At 37.0% G+C, this 16,965-nt stretch overlaps 1 protein-coding gene across 1 annotated transcript; it reads left to right on the forward strand.

The window, feature by feature from the left end:
• The first annotated feature begins 1,845 nt into the window (after nucleotides 1-1,845).
• Nucleotides 1,846-4,832, forward strand: LOC108988607 (cytochrome P450 CYP82D47-like). The gene is made up of 2 exons (XM_018961918.2): nucleotides 1,846-2,856; nucleotides 3,963-4,832. Exons 1-2 carry the CDS (start codon nucleotides 1,846-1,848, stop codon nucleotides 4,587-4,589), a joined length of 1,638 nt encoding a protein of 545 aa, XP_018817463.1. The 3' UTR covers nucleotides 4,590-4,832.
• The last annotated feature ends 12,133 nt before the right edge of the window (nucleotides 4,833-16,965 follow it).

The raw sequence follows: 16,965 nt of genomic DNA on the forward strand, positions 1-16,965 counted from the left end.
TATTTATCTGTGTGTCAATTATATATTCACAGCCACATATAATGCAGGCCGGCGGGTAGGCAAGTCACTGAGTAGGCCCTCAAAAGAAAAAAAAAATTATTATGATTCTAAAATATAAATTATAAAAAAATATTAATTAACTTAAAAGATGACAAATTTTTCACTTAAAATAAAATCAATCTTAAACCATAAAATTTGATAAAAATAAAAATAAAACTAATAAATATAGAATTTTTATTAAAAAAAATCTAACTCAAAATATACAAAATTTTTAGACAATAATAAAATTAGAATAGAAATAACAAAATAATGATATATTACTATTGAATATTTTATAAAATATGATGTTTATTTTGATATCCAATAACTTATTTGTTTTCCTAATGAAATATTAAAAGAAGTATATATACGAATAATAGATAATACTTTATTTATAAAAAAATTAGATTTTTTTTCAAATTGTTATAATATTTATAGATATTGTTAATCAAAATAATATTCATATTTGATTTGCATTTTAGAAAATTTTAATTAAATTTTATTATTTAATATTTAAATATTATTGTTATTTTTAAATTAAACCGTTAAGTACAAAATGGTCGCCTTAGCCACAAATAAAAAATCTTTATAACTTCTTCACATTCTAAACTCTATATTTTTTTTAATTTTTTTTTTTTAACAAATGTTTATTATATGAATAATGAATAGAAAATTTAAAATAATTTAAAAATAATAAAATCAAAAAAAGTTTTAAAAAATATATTAAAAAATTAAAAAATACAAAAAATAAAAAAATAAAAAATATGCATTGTTATAAAAATTGTATAATAAAATTTAGCCACAAAATACATCGAGCCGTCACTGATAAAATGCTCCTCATTAATTGCACGTTATAAATTATTAAATTATGATTTTCTCTTATGATCAGTTTTCTTTTTGAATATTTTTATGAATAATGCTAGAGCAGCTCTTGAATTTTTATATATATATATATTTTTTATAGACTTTTTTAATAATTTTATAAAATAAAAAATTTATTAAATTATTAAAAAATTTTCTTAATCACAAAGTAAAATATTAAAATATCTTTTTAATATTTTTTATTTTACTTCGTGATTAAGGAAGTATTTTTTTAATTTTTTTTTACTTTCTGGTTAAAAAAGTATTTTTTAATGAATTTTTTAATTTATTTTATTTTTTTAAAATATTTAAAAGTATTAAAAATATCTATATAAAAAATAACTTAAAAAAACATATGAAAAAACACTATGTTAGAACCAACGGGAACTCCCAGCAATAGCTCTAGCATCATCCTTTATAAAAAAAATTTATAATATTATTAAAAAATACTTTCTTAATCACAAAATAAATATTTTTTAATAATATTTTTTAATTAAAAAATATTTTTAATAATATTTTTAATTTATTTTATATTTTAAAAATATTAAAAAAATTTATATAAAAAATAATTTAAAAAATATATATATATAAATAATAAATACATGCTACAGCCCGGGAGCCCAGCTGGAGCCGTAGCACTGCCCTATTTTTATTGTTTATTTATATGAGGATGGCCCTCGTCAGTGTATTATTGTCAATCATAGAGAATTGGCTATCTTGACTGGACTAGAGACTTCACGTGAAGCGGACTTGGAGATAGACACTTGATATGACAGCGCGCGAAAATAAAGCCACAAACAATGCTCCTCGTTAATAGCACTCTATAATTTATGATGTTTTCTTTATGTGAATCATAAAGAATTGACTAGGAAGCAAACAAGATACGGAACTTTATCGGATTTTTGCTTTATGGAAACGGTGTTTGTCGAACCTTGACCTACAAATATGACTCAAAAAGAAGTATGCGCCCTCATCTCTACAAACCCCCATCCCAAAACAACTATGCTCTTTGGATTTTTGTCTTTCACTGCTTTTATGGCCATCATGCTTATCCTATTTCTCTCCTTCTTATTTCTACTTTGGATATGGAGGAGAACCCAAAAAACTGCCCCTCAAAAGATACTCCCACCAAAAGCAGGTGGTGCATGGCCTATAATCGGCCACCTCCACCTATTAGGAGGGATGCAACCAGCCCATATAACCCTAGGTGACATGGCCGACAAGAATGGACCAATCTTCAGTATCAACTTGGGCATGTATAGAGCTATAGTAGTAAGCAGTTCAAAGATAGCTAAAGAGTGTTTCACTACCAACGATAAAGTCTTCGCCAACCGATCAAAAACTTTGGCGGCAGAACTCATGGGTTACAACTATGCCATGTTCGGATTCAGCCCGTATGGTTCCTATTGGCGCCATGTTCGAAGAATAACCACTCTTGAGATCCTATCAAATCACCGTATCGAGATGTTCAAACACATCCGAGAGTTAGAGGTAAACACGGCCATAAAAGAGATCTACGAGTTGTCGGCCAAGAACAACAACGCATTAGTGGAGATGAGAAGATGGTTCGGCTATGTAACCCTAAACGTTATGTTTATGATAGTTATAAAGAAGCGATTTGCTTGGATTGTAACCAAGGATGAGGATGAAGAAAATGATCAATGTCGAAATGCGATGAGAGATTTCTTTGTACTGACGGGGACATTTGTAGCATCAGATGTGCTTCCATATCTAAGATGGTTGGACTTGGGTGGGTACAAGAAGGCAATGAAGAAAACTGCAAAAAAATTAGATCATGTGCTTGAAGGATGGCTTGAAGAACACAAGCAAAAAAGAATTTATGGGGAGTTAAAGAAAGGACATCAAGACTTTATGGATGTGATGTTGTCTATTGCCGTTGACAGTGAGGAGATTTCTAGTTATGATGCTGATACAATCACCAAGGCTACTTGTCTGGTATGCTTTTGATAACCCTATTTAAGCTGATTGCTTTTCTTTATATTTATTAAATATAAAGATCATTCTTGATTTGTGAAGCAGACTGATCACGAGTACCCTTTCTTTTTCTTTTTTTTTTCATTGGAGTTTAACATACAATCAGGGAATTTTTCCATATCTTCATGAAAAAGAATCCAGCTCTCTTGTTATGGTAACTATAAAGGGTAACCTCCCCAAAATTTCAATGAATTTGTTGGTTCTTGTTTGTAAAATGAAAATGGTAGATTTCCCGGCCAACTTGGGCAAGGGTGTTGGAAATATTCGTCTAGTTCCTAAAGTCAATCCAAATGAATATGAAAAAATCTACACAAATCTTTTACTATTCACACGATTGCAATTATTATTATTATTATTTTATTAAATATTTAATATATGAATAATGAGTAGAAAAATTAAATTATTTTTAAAAATAATCTCAAAATAAATTTAAAAAAAAATATTAAAAAATATTATAATTTAAAAAAATTATAATGTGTGAAGGTTGGAGAGGATATGAATGCTCAAACAAGTATACGGAACTTCATATCCTAAGATTGCATTTAATATTACTAATACTCGTCCACAAAAATAAATTCCTTTCTTTTTAAAAAAAAATTATTTCTTTTTTAAACACAAAATAAGCCTGGACTAGAAGAGAGCACTCATCAAAAATTTGAAGGAGAAAAAAAACAAACTACAAAAGCGAGAGAAAATTGCAAGTATTTATCATTTATCATATGCATTGTTCTTTATTAATCTTTTGTGGGGAATAGTTTCGTTGAGTTCTATTTTAGTTTAATATTGTAAAATTATAAATAACATATGGATAGTAGTACTACTGGGACCGGTAGTCCCAACCGATAGTGAACCGATGCAGTGTATTTTCAAAGCTTTTTTTTTTTTTTCATTTCTTTCAAGTATTTTTTTTACATTTTTAAATACTTTTTTTAATAAATAAATAAATAAATTAAATAATATTCACTTTCTTAATTATTAAAAAAAAAATCATCAGTCAAACATGGGTAAACCATCGATTCAATAAGCATTTACCATAACCATATACATACATGCTGAGACTTTTGCAGGGCCTCATCTTAGCTGGTACAGATACAACGACGGTGACAATGACATGGGCGCTCTCTCTACTTCTTAATAACCGAGAGGCTCTTAAGAAAGTCCAACAAGAATTAGACCTCCAGATTGGTAGAGATAGGTTAGTGATGGAATCAGACGTGAAAAACCTAGTCTATCTCCAAGCTGTCATCAAAGAAACAATGCGTTTATATCCCGCTGCGCCACTTTCTGTGCCGCACGAGTCTCTTGAGGATTGCACTTTGGCAGGTTACCACATCCCAACGGGCACACGTCTTCTTATTAATCTTTCAAAGATTCATAGAGATCCCCAAGTGTGGTCAGATCCAACCGAATTTTGCCCAGAAAGGTTTCTTACAATCCACAAAGATGTTGACTTTAAGGGCCAGCATTTTGAGCTCATACCATTTGGTAGCGGGAGGAGAGTTTGTCCAGGAATCTCGTTTGCACTACAGGTTATGCAACTCACACTTGCTAACTTCTTACATGCCTTTGAGATTACAACAGTACCATCAGATGAACCAGTAGACATGACTGAGAAAGTCGGAATTACATCCCTGAAAGCCACCCCACTTGAAGTCTATCTCACTCCACGCCTTCCTTCCTTAGCATATGCATGATCATTTGAGTATATGTTAAATAGGTACAATATTGCCGAGGAGTTTCGTAATGATCAACTTCATGCACAAGGACTTTACGTATATTAAATTATCTTCTTTTTTTCTTCTTGTTTTTATTTTTATTTTGGCGTGTTCTCTTGTAAAAGTACACGCACCTATCTTATGTATAGGAACATTAGGGGATCTTGTACCAATTTCATAATTAAAGTTTAGTAATTTCTTGTTTGGAAAATTTATTGTACATGTCCTTCGAGTTGACATTTTTTCAAACTAATCCTGAAGTTGAAAAAGGATCCTAAAAGATCTTAGGGTAATTGTCAATGCATTAAAATGATACCTCCATCCTATAGGAAATCAGAAAAAAAATATGGGATACTGCCTTTTTGCACTAAGCTATGTGTACCTATCATATAGAAAAAACCAGAGTAGCCAGGCATGCAAATTGGATTTGTTCTCCTAGAATTCTTAAGACATACAAAAAAACTACTTATTTTTTGACCCTCATTTCTTATGAAAATAATTATTTCTTGTCTAATTGAGTTGATTCTAAATCGTTACAAATAGTTATTTTCATCACAAATAACTCGTTATAATTTTTTTTTTTTAAAATAGTGTGATATATATTTAGAAATATAAAGTGGGCTTGCAATATTTAGCAAACAACTATGTTAACGTCATGTTTAGCACGTCTTTGGATCGGGTTCCAGCAATTCGGATTTTCGGGCTTTCGCCTGCACACTTAAATAAACACGAAGAGTGGGCCCTTGGTGGTTGGCAATGAGTCTTCGATGCCAAAGTCAATATATTTCCTTAATAGTTTGTGCGTAAGTTTAGAGAGATCAGATAAATTTTCTTGTACATGTGGATCGACTAATATACTAGGTTTCTAGTTGAGACAGCTCATTCTTAACTTTGAGGGGGTCATGTCCTTTCCACTATTCATTTAGTCATAATTATTTAATACGGCGTGGCTTCTGAGGCGGCATCATTAATGCAGCATGGAGTCCAAGGAGTGGCGCCATTAATGCGGTGTGCCCCCTTACCCAGAAACATTCCCTGTTGATCCTTTCTATGCCTGTTGTCAGGAGGTCACATGTTGATCTCCATATTTCCCGCCCACCAGCCTAGGCAAGTTCCCAATGGTAGTTTGTCATTGGGGTGGTGTCAGGGCGGTGTGTCCCATCCACCTCTACTGTTCACTTTCCCTATGCTGGAGTTGCTTCGTGGGTGGATTTTACTCATTGGGTCGAGTACTCTACAAAGGCCCACTAACTTATTTTAAAGGGGGGTCGTTGGGCTTGGCTGGGCCTGGTCGGCGAGCCCACCCCTCCATTTCCAGCCCTCCTCGCGCCGCCGTTAGCCACCACATGCTTCACCAAGCCACGACACTCCTTGCGCCGCTACGCCGCCGTCACGCCACCTCCAGCCACCATCTTCTCACCACATCATCCTCGACCTCCTAGCAACCCAATGGACTAAATCCCACCTCCAATCTGTCACTGGTGAAGCCCCACCATCAATATTTCCGTTTTGGGTATTTTAGCCTTCGACCGCCCTCTACGCCGCTACACACGGCCAACCACCACCACCACTAGCTTCACCGACATCCCTAAACCTTACCCTATTAATCTCGAGTCTTCGTTTACACCCGTTCAAAAGTGGGTTTTTGAGACCCACGGCCACAGTGCATTTGGCACTGTTTTGTTGCTTGATTGCCGCTTCTAGCACCTCCGTGATCTTTCAAAAATTATATTATAGCATTGTAAGTATTTTCTCAAAGAACTTTTGAGATTTAAATGTATTTCTGCGCTAATTCATATTTACTGTGAATTTGTTGGTTGTGCCGGACTGAGTCCGATGAGTAAGGGGGTCGGTTGGATTGGATGATGGAGTTGTTTGCGTGAGATTGGTTTATGCTATGAAATTTGTTGGCTGTATCGGGTTTAAATACTGGTGTTTTGAGTTTGACGTTGGTCATGGTGAATATTGGTGATTTTTAGGAAGTGATGATATATTTTGAGATTATGAGGGTTTTAAGTCTTGAGATATTAAAATAGGTTATTTTAGAAGTTTAGGCTTAAATATTGAAATCCGTGATTGATTGAAAACTTATGGAAATTATGTGATTATTTTTATAGGTGACGAATTATATTCGACTCGACATTTTTTAGGAGAATTCTTGAAAGCTAAGTTGTCCAGGTAAGCGGGGTTCCTATGTTAGGTTTTATACAAGTTAATAAGACTGATGTTGACCTTATGAAAACTTGCATATTTTGTGATGCAATGGGAACTTGAGAAAAACAAAGATCAACCTCGGTCGCTTATCTGCATTATTCATCAAATCTTTATGAAAAAGGAAAAATATGTTCTGACATGCATTGTATAGACATGAGCTAAATTCTATCATGTAGTTTCTGAAATCTGAAAAACAGAGCGATATTGAGAATATGGAAAATTGTGCATTTATTTAGAAAGATGTTCTGGCTTTTGTTGTCAGTGTGTGTAATCTGTCTGATTCTGTTTTGGTACTCTGTACTATTTTGATATAACATCTGAAAACCTTTGGCATGGTGTACTGGTATTTGTATCTGACTCTGTCTCTGCTTTGCTCTGCTCTGCTCTACTCTGTTATGCTCTGCTCTGTTTGAGTTGGTACCAACTTCTGTCTCTGAGTGCACCCACTTTGGAAACCAAGTGGTTTTATTGTGGTCTTTCCTGTGTGCACACTCGGGGCTCCGAGAAGAATAAAGGAAAGATTTCACCTCTGTCCCTGCCTGGTTTGGCCACCAGGGTTAGCACAACCCTACCACGGGGGTAAAATATGGTCTCTGCTCTGTGTGATGCTCTGTTTTGATCTGATGATGATACTCAATTTATGTTATGCCAAAGTATTATGGGTTTTACTTGTCTTAAAACCATCGCTTAGTTACTTTTGAAAATATGTTATGTTCTGCATGATAACTCTGAAAAATATTTTGTTCTGCATGCTATACTTTATAAATGCTCATGTTTGCACACTAGCATATGTCCTCTGCTTACTAAGTTGTTGATAACCCACCCCATATCTTCATAATATTTTTCAAATGATGTGGAGAGTCTAACTGAGGACCTGAATTAGATTGGTGAGCATGATTAAACTGAGGAGAGGATGTTAGAAGAATGAATTATGATGTCCTTTAGTTTTAATGTCTTTTAAATTTAATTATATCTTGGGCTTGGGTTTAGTAAGACTTATGAAATTATTAGTTTGGTTTGTTATGACTACCGGGAGATTGTGGACTGCTTAGTTTATTTTGTTACAGTAATGACTTCGTGAAATTTTCAATGTGGTTATTTAGAGTACATGAGATTGAGTTTTGCTAATAAAGTTTTGGAGTTTTATTTTAGTTGTGTTGGAAAACACGTTCTTAAGCGACAGGTAGTAATTATCCAGGCCAACCAGGTTTGGGGCGTTACACTGGTAGGTGTCGACTGACTGATGTTGTAACCCCTCGTATTTTAGTGTATTTTTTACTGAAGGAATTATTTTTACGGATTCAAAAATTTATTCTCTTGTTTTAAAATTGGTTGGATTTTTAGTGGGTTTATTTTTATGATTGTAATTTGGTGGAAATTATTTTGATGTGCTTTCTTAATATTTAATTATTGTTATGTATTTAAATTACTTTTCATATTTAATTAATTTATTGTTGGATTTAATTATTTTAATTTCACTTTATCATTACGTTTATATTATTTTAATTAACTTGCTGTTTTAAAATCGTTTCTGTTGGATCATTTTTATGACCCAAAATGTGAGGATTGCACCTCATTTCTTTCCCTCAATTTTCTTTCCTCAATTTTTCTTTCTTCTTTTCTTTCTTCTTCCCCGGGCTTCCTGCACGACGCAGCCCCTCCTTCTCTCCCGTTCGTCGGTCACTTCTTGCCCAGCCCGCCGCCCTGAGCCGCCGGTGACCGACACTGCCCCTCCCCCTAGCTCCCCCACCGGCCGGCGACCCCACCCCTCCATTTCTAGCTCCTCTCGCACCGCCATTAGCCACCACCAGCCCTTCAAGTCGCGACGTCATCTTCGCTCCAGCGCCACTGTCGCACCACCATTGGCTACCATCTTCTCACCACATCATCATGGACCTCCTAACAACCCATTGGACCCAACCCCACCTCCGATCTGTTACCGGTGAAGCACAACCAACCCCATTTTCAATTTGGGTGTTTTTGGTCTTTAACTGCCTATTGCGCCGCCACCCACGGCCAACCACCACCACCACTAGTTTCACCGACATCCCTAGACCTTACCCTATCATTCTTGGGTCTTCGTTTGTCTCCGTTGAAAAGTGGGTATTTGAGACCCACGGCCACAGTGCATTTTGCACCGTTAAGTTGCTCAGACGTCACTTCTTGCAGCTTCGTGATCATTCGAAAATTGCTATATAGCACTGTAAGTATTTTCCAAAGAATTCTTGTGAATTTAATGTATTTTTGTTCTAACACATTACACTGTATTTGAACTGTTGATTGGTTTTGCCGGACTGAGTCAGAGGAGTACAGGTGGCGGATGGATTGGTGAATGGAGTTGTTTGATTGGAATTGTTGGGATTGGTTGTTAATTTATGTTGGTACATGTACATCTCATGATTTCATGCATGATCATGTTTGTAAAGGAAAACTGGGTTTTTCGTGTTTTGCATTCATGTTCATGTGCTTATTGAAAACTGGGTTTTCATGTATAATGATTTGTTGGGTGCGTGTGTATCACGACCCCCAAACCGAGATGGGGCATTATCTCGGTGGAGCTACTTTGGTCACTCGGGAGTGTAATATACTGAGTGACGTCCCCTGGATTGTCGCCGGGCGACAGTGGGATCGGACGAGAGGGTCTCGTGCCGACTCCGTGGTCCTTCTGCTGGTAGGGACTAGAGGATGCTTGGTCACGTACGCGCTGGGCGCGGAACTGGGCATCGCTCGTTGTGTAGTGGATGTTTGACCACGAATGTGTTGGGCGCGGAAGTGGGCATCGCTACGAAGCCAGGGTGTGCGGATGACCCATAGGGGAGATTATGGTGCATACGTTAAAAATGGACTATTTTATGAGAAAATAGCGTGTGTTGGATTTTATGTAAACCATTTTCTGGGATAATGTTTTACGGATTATTTTTGGGCCAACTGGGATTTTGGCTTGTATTGGAAAATATTCACTTTCGGGAAAAATAAAGTTTTGAGAATAATGCATATTTTATCATATGCATGCATGTTGGTTGCATTAAATGCATTTTATTCCTGAGAATTGTTTGGTTTATACTTACCAGCAGTACCATTTTATGGTAACGCAGATTTTGATGCAGATGAAGATGAGGGTGAGCCTGAGGAGTCGGCTCTGCCCAAGGAGTGATTTGAGATCACTCATTTGTTATTTGGGACATGGGTTAAACTTTATTTTGGGATGACTGTCTAACTATTTAAACCCTTTTACTGATATTTAAATTGTGTTTAAATTCTGGTACTTAGTTGACTAATCCACTGCATTATTTTTGTACAATGTTGCATTTACACACACTTAGCACTTTTGTTGGGATGCGTGATCGGGTTGTCATCATCCTGGCATCTCGATTTCCGTGTTTCCTTACATGGGGGTTCGGGGGTGCCACAGTTGTTCTCTTGCATGTTAACTTGATCTTCAGGAGTGGATTCCTCGGGTGGGGAGTTCTCAATGGGTTCGGGAGTTGGACTTGGCGGAGACACATTTTTTCGTTGTCGTTTTGGCGGCATCCTTGAAAATGATTAATTATATCAAAGAAAATTAATTAGAAGAAATTATGCAAAGTATAATATTTTATAGTCACATATTTGAATAAAATATTTGGCACTTTTACACTTTATCTTCGGATGTATTTTTCATGCTTGTTTCAGAATCTCCATCAATAACATCTTCACCATCATCATCAACCTCTTCTTCATCCCCCATATCCACCTCCTACCCAGATTCTGATTCGTCTTCTTCTTATTTTTTCCTCCTCAGTTACTTAACTTGAATAATCATTTAATACAAACAGGTCGAGATGGATGGGTGAGATATCATCTCTATACAAGGGGAGTAACTCGAGTGCACCGAGGTCAACAAACAAGTTAATACCCTCTCCATCTTCCTGGTATGCCTCTACAATCAGAGTTTCATCTTCATCTCCTCTATTCTCGTAATCTGCACTCGTTCCTACTTCATATATATTTCGAGGGACAAGTTTTTGTACGACTTGCCAAGTTATCTCTCCACTATCTTCATCAGCACTTTTCATTGAATTAATCAAGAATAGACTTAGGTAGCTTGACAAGCCAATACGAATGGATCATCTTCGTACCATTTAGATGCAGTATTGATACTCGTAAAGCGATTATCCCTATGTATCAAAATCTGACCACCACCTAAATTCCACCAATCACATTTAAATACATATGTTACAAACCCACCTAGATATTTTAATATGATAATATCACGTATGGCACCATAATAGTCAATATCATCTGTTCCATGACTCCCATCAACTAACACACTAGAGTTTTGAGTCTTTCTATTACGTTCACAGTCCAGAGTATGGAATCTATAATCTCGAACCATGTATGCAGTGTATCAAAGTGCTCTATTTGAGGGGCCACCGGCCAATGCATACAATTCAGGAGAAATTGGTCAGAGATCGTGAGCACGTTGTTTCAAAATCTAACAATTGAAATAGTATATATTTATTAAAAGTTACCCAGATTAAAAGTTTCAATATGTAACATATATAATTTTAGTTCATACACGTTCTTCAAACCATCTGGAAAATTATTCCTCGTGTCTTGCCTCTATATTCTCTATGCCTTTCGTCCTAAGTTTGTCCATGTGCTCACTATATATAAGTGCAAAAGAAGTATATTTTGAGCACAACAGTAGTTAAACTTTAAGAAACTAGAATTATTCGAAGCATGCAATGACATGCCTAAGATAGTCATCAATCTCCCGACAGTTATACTTTTGGAAGATTGAAATTGAATTTAGATGGGAGTTCTTTGTGGAATCCGGGTTTTGCTGGGGGAGGTGGAGTTCTTCGGAATCATCACGGGAGGTTAGTCTTTACTTTTTCAAAATTCTTTAGTTCTTGTATTGATAATGAAGTGGAGCTTCGGGCAATTATTGAAGGAATAAAAATATGCCAGCACCTGGGTTTTTTTTCCATAGATATTGAATGTGATTCTTGAATTGTGGTGTCTTGGTTGAGGGGTAGAGTTTGTACAGTGTGGTATCTTTGGGATTTCTGGGATCATTTGTTGACTTTGTTGGTTGGGTTTGATTTTTCTATCACTCATATTTTTAGGGAAGGAAATAAAGTGGCTGATGAATTGGCTAATGCTGGGGCTTTGGGGGAGTTGTTACCCATGTTAGAGGCAGTAGCTTTACCACGTGAGATGCGAGGTTTGTACAGTTTAGATTTAATGGGTACGGCTAATATTCGACATCTGTTTTAATTTTTGGCGTGTATTTTGGTTGTAAGGTTTTGTTTGCCAATGTTGGTAGTTGTTGAGTGGGTTGGGTCTTTTTGTTAAGGTATTCCTCTGTCATAAGTGAGGGTTTTTAATAAATGTGGGGAGGGGTCACTCGTGGACTTGTGGCCCTGACTCTTAAAAAGAAAAAAAAAATATCTCCCAGCAATTATTTAGCACATACCACCGAACTTTACCAAACTCTCCATCAATTAAATCGTAACCTGTTTGTTGCACCTAAGGGTCATACATCGTGGGAAAACACTGATAGCTCACGAGGAGGTAGAGTAGCAAGATCAGCAAGATCAACATTTCGCTCTTGACGATTAAATCGTGTCTCAACACCATGAAGATATAGAGAGAAAAATGTTAACCATTCATCGTGTATATAGGCCTTTACTATTGAACCCTCAGCTCTGGATTATTCCCAATAGTGCACTTCAGTTGACCTAAATATCTTTCAACTGAATACATCCAATGGAACTGCACTGGTTGTAACGACCCGACCCTATATTTTTTTTAGGGATAAAATTTGAATAATTTTATTAAGGCTCTATTAATATTATTAATATTATTATTATTTTTTACTATTATTATTTTCTATCCAGCCCTTGAATCCTCTTCATAATACAACTCCTCTTGCCGGATTTTTCTTCTATTTTGAATTTCAAACAATCTACTCACATGCACATACACATGCACGTCTATTCCTTTATTTTTTTATCTAGGGTTTTCTTTAGGTTCTCAAAAAAATGTACATATTCACGTTTCACTCACCAAAGAATGCAAGCCGCATAGCCCTCCATCACGTAGACTCCTCTCGGTGCTAGATTTCTAGGCATGCACGGGCTTCATCCGTTTTCCTCCACATTCACGTTTCTCATCCTAGGGTTTTTCTCTCGGCTCTCATCTGGCTAGGTTATAAATAGTTAAGCTCTCCTCTGCATGAAGGGAATAGCCACTGCCGCCCACGTCTTTTTACACTCACGCACACAGAGCACTTGCCACAAACCTCCTCCCCTCAAACCGCAGCACACGTCCGAGAAGACAAGCTCCACCACCTCCCTCAAGCTCGTCCAGCAGACCACCTCTCCCTCCACCGTAAATCCCACTGCCGTGTTGGTCCACGTTTTTCCTCCACGCACAGAACCACTGCACGCCACCGGGAAACCGCAGCACCACCTTGCCGAAGCCAAGCAAACCACGTCTCAGCTCCTCCCTCTGGCCACCTCGTTGCCCAGATAGCCGAACCACCGCACGGCCCGCCCTCGAAAAAGCCATAAACCCGCTGCCATCCTCCCCTGTTTTAGCCCTCAAAAACAGAGCACTGAGCTCTTCGACCGTAAGCCACAGCCCGGCCACCCTCAGCCACAGAACTCGCCGACCAGCACAACCCTGAGGCACCCACTCCATCCCGGTAAGCCCACGACCGTCGTTGTCCCCCTCTTTCTCTCGGTTTGTTTGCGGCTTGACTGAACTCCCGCTCTCCTCCTCTCGGCGTCAACTCCCACTCTCCTCCTCTCGGCGTCATACCACCACTGCCCAGAGAACCCAGTCGCGTCTCCGGTCCTTCCCCAGCCACCCAGAGCCGCCGCGCATCAGCTTCCTCTCTCGGTGAGCATCGCACCCCAACCCGATTGCATGCATTTCCTTTCACGCGTAAACCGGATCATGCAAACCGTAAATCATTCTTTTTCTTTAGGTTAGTTATATTACAAAAATGCCCCTCTATTTTATTTTCCCAAAATGCCCATGTACAGTATGTTATTTTCCAAAAATATCCTTGCTTATTTAAGACTAACGGGTAAGGCTATTTTAGTGTCAAGAAGTGTTTAGGTTTAGAAAATATAGACTATTTTAGTAGTTAGGTTTTTAAATAGAATCACTTGTTTAATTAGAAATTTATGCAAAATACGTGTTTATTTTTTATAGGCGACCGATTTCGTGCCGAAAATAGTGGATTAGCATTGCAAGGTAAGTAGCATGATCATATCCTTACGCGTATGTACAGTGAGCTGTTTGTCTTTTTATAAAAGATATTATGCATGTATGCCCTTTATTGGAAATCCCTTTTTACGTATCCAAAACATGATAAAATTATGAAAAAGTCATGATTTTATGTGAAAGATTATTCATGAAATTATTAATGAAATGCATGATTTTATGTGAAGATTATTCATAAAATTATTTATAAAATGCATGATTTTATGTGAAAGATTATTCATAAAATTATTTAAGAAATGCATGATTTTATGAGAGAGTTATTTCGTAAAATATTTATGAAAAATCATGATTTTATGCGATGAAACATGTATCACGACATTTATGAAAGAATGCGATTTCGTTTGAAATCTATGATACGATATGACAAGTATGTATGTGATTTCTTTTGAAATCTATGAAATGACAAGTATGCAAGTATGATTTGATAAAATATGTAACGGCCTATGTTATGATATGAAAACGGTACCTATGTTATGGGCATATTGCATTGCCAGGTCGTGCATGCTGGTAGTGCACCCAGTATTGTCTTCCTTATGTATGGATTCCACAACCCGCGGCCACGGGCGGAATCGGAATCTTTTTAGATTCGCTAACCCTAACTCACGGGGGTCAACAGTGGGTAACGGCCTATGATAAGTGAAAGATAAGTTAATGTTCATGCTCATGTTATTTATGCATGTATTTATGAATATGCACGCTTTTCAAGACACCTTATGTTTATTATGTTTACTGTATGATGTGTTGCTTATTGAGTATTCGACTCATTTTAGTTTGTTTTCATTTTTTTAAACCCCCCAGGTGATGACATTTATGAAGATGAGACTGCAGGACAGGACTTGACTCCGGGAGGCAAGGCTGAGGCCTAGACAGATTTTGCTATGATTATTTCTATGGTTTAAATAAATTATTTTGATAAGCACATAAGACTTCTGTATTTCTTAATAAATGCTTCCGCAGACTTTATTTTAAATTTTTCAGTATTTATTGAAGTTTGTTATTTTATGGAATTCTTTCGTATCTGGCGTGTTGTTAAAAAGGAAAAGCTTTTTATATTTAAGTTTAGTAGTAGCACACTGGCTCCTCGAAAATTCTAAAATGTCTTTTCGGGAACGGGGTGTTACACCGTTCCACCCAACAATACCGATCGAGATAAATATATTACTAAATGGACCATGACATCAAAAAATTATGGTGGAAAGATCTGCTCAAATTTACATAGTGTAATAGCAATGTCTTGTTCCAGTTTCCACAACATATCTCGATTTACTACCCGAGTGCACAAATCCTTAAAAAATATACAGAGTTTGGATATGGCCACACGTACATTAGATGTCAGCTTCCCACGAATTCTTACATGTAATAACTTCTTCAAAAATATATGACAGTCATGACTTTTCAATCCATTGATTTTTCAGTCATCAGGGCTCACACATCTACCAATATTTGGAGCATAACCATCTGGCAACTTCACACCTTGCAACCATTTGCAGAAGTCCATCCTTTCCTCCCTCGTCATCGTAAAACATGTATGCTGGATGACCACCCTTTTACCTTCCATCCGCAAATGTAGATTATGTTTAATTCACATTCTCTCAAGATCTTTCCTCGTCTTGATCGTATCCTTCGTCTTTTTGTTAATGCTCATCAATGTACCCAATATATTATCACATATATTCTTCTCTATGTGCATTACATCCAAACTATGTCGCAACATGTAAGACGACCAATACGACAAGTCAAAACAAATACTACGCTTTGTCCAATTCAATTCTGTTGCGCCTCATTTTCTCTTGTTCTTTCCCCAACCTTTGTCAAAATTGTTCGCTCTAACATGTATCAAACTTCCTCCCATACAGTGCCTCATAAAGAGCCATTTGAGTAGTTGCCTGGTAAATATTATTGTGTGCAAACTCGATGAGTGGGAGATGATTTTTCCAAGATCCCTTAAAATCTAATAGACAAGCTCACAACATATCCTCCAACATCAGGATAGCCCTTTCCGAGTATCCATCAGTTTAGTGCTCATCATCTTTTGTAAACTCTTCCAAAAGTTGGAGGTAAATCTCGGATCTTGGTCTGATACTATGGTCTTAGGGATTCCATGTAACCTAACTTATCTCCCTTCTGTATAGTCGGGTGTGTTTACCTATTGTGTTCGTAATGGTAACCGATTTATGACCATGCATATGGCATCCTTTCCACCAGGGGCTCTGGGCAACCCAACCACAAAATCCATGGCGATATCTTCTCATTTATGTTCTAGAATAGGTAAAAGTGGTAGATTCCTCACTGACCTTTGGTGCTTTGTCTTTACCCTCTGACACGTTGCACACCTCTTGATGAAGTGGGCGGTTTCTTGCTTCATTCCTTCTCACTAGAATCTCTTCTAAGGATCTCGATGCATCTTCATTCCTCAAGGGTGTATCAAGTATGATAAGGAATGAGCTTCGGCTAGTATCTATTCTAAAATTTTTGAATTAGCCAGAACTACCTTCCACCCTCTAAGCGGCAAGGTCTCATCCTTGCTCAAGCTTAAATGCATAAGCCCTTTGCCTCTGCAAACTTTCTGTTGAATCCTCAGCAATTCTGAGTCCCTTTCTTGCTGGTCCTTAAGCTTGTCGAAATCGCTTACCCTAATCTGTTGCAAGGCAGTGAGAATCTCTTCCTCTGGTCGGTCTTTTATCATTAGGTGTCTCATTCCTTTCAAGAGTGAGTCCATCTCTAAGAATTATCTCACGTCTCTCATCTTTGAATTGCGAATTAAGGCATTAGCAACTAAATTGGCTCTTTCCGGGTAATACTTAATTTCACACTAGTAGTTGTTAATAACCTCCAACCACATTCGTTGTCTCATGTTAAG

Source organism: Juglans regia, chromosome 6 (genome assembly GCF_001411555.2).
Source record: "Juglans regia cultivar Chandler chromosome 6, Walnut 2.0, whole genome shotgun sequence".
Classification (NCBI taxonomy): domain Eukaryota; kingdom Viridiplantae; phylum Streptophyta; class Magnoliopsida; order Fagales; family Juglandaceae; genus Juglans; species Juglans regia.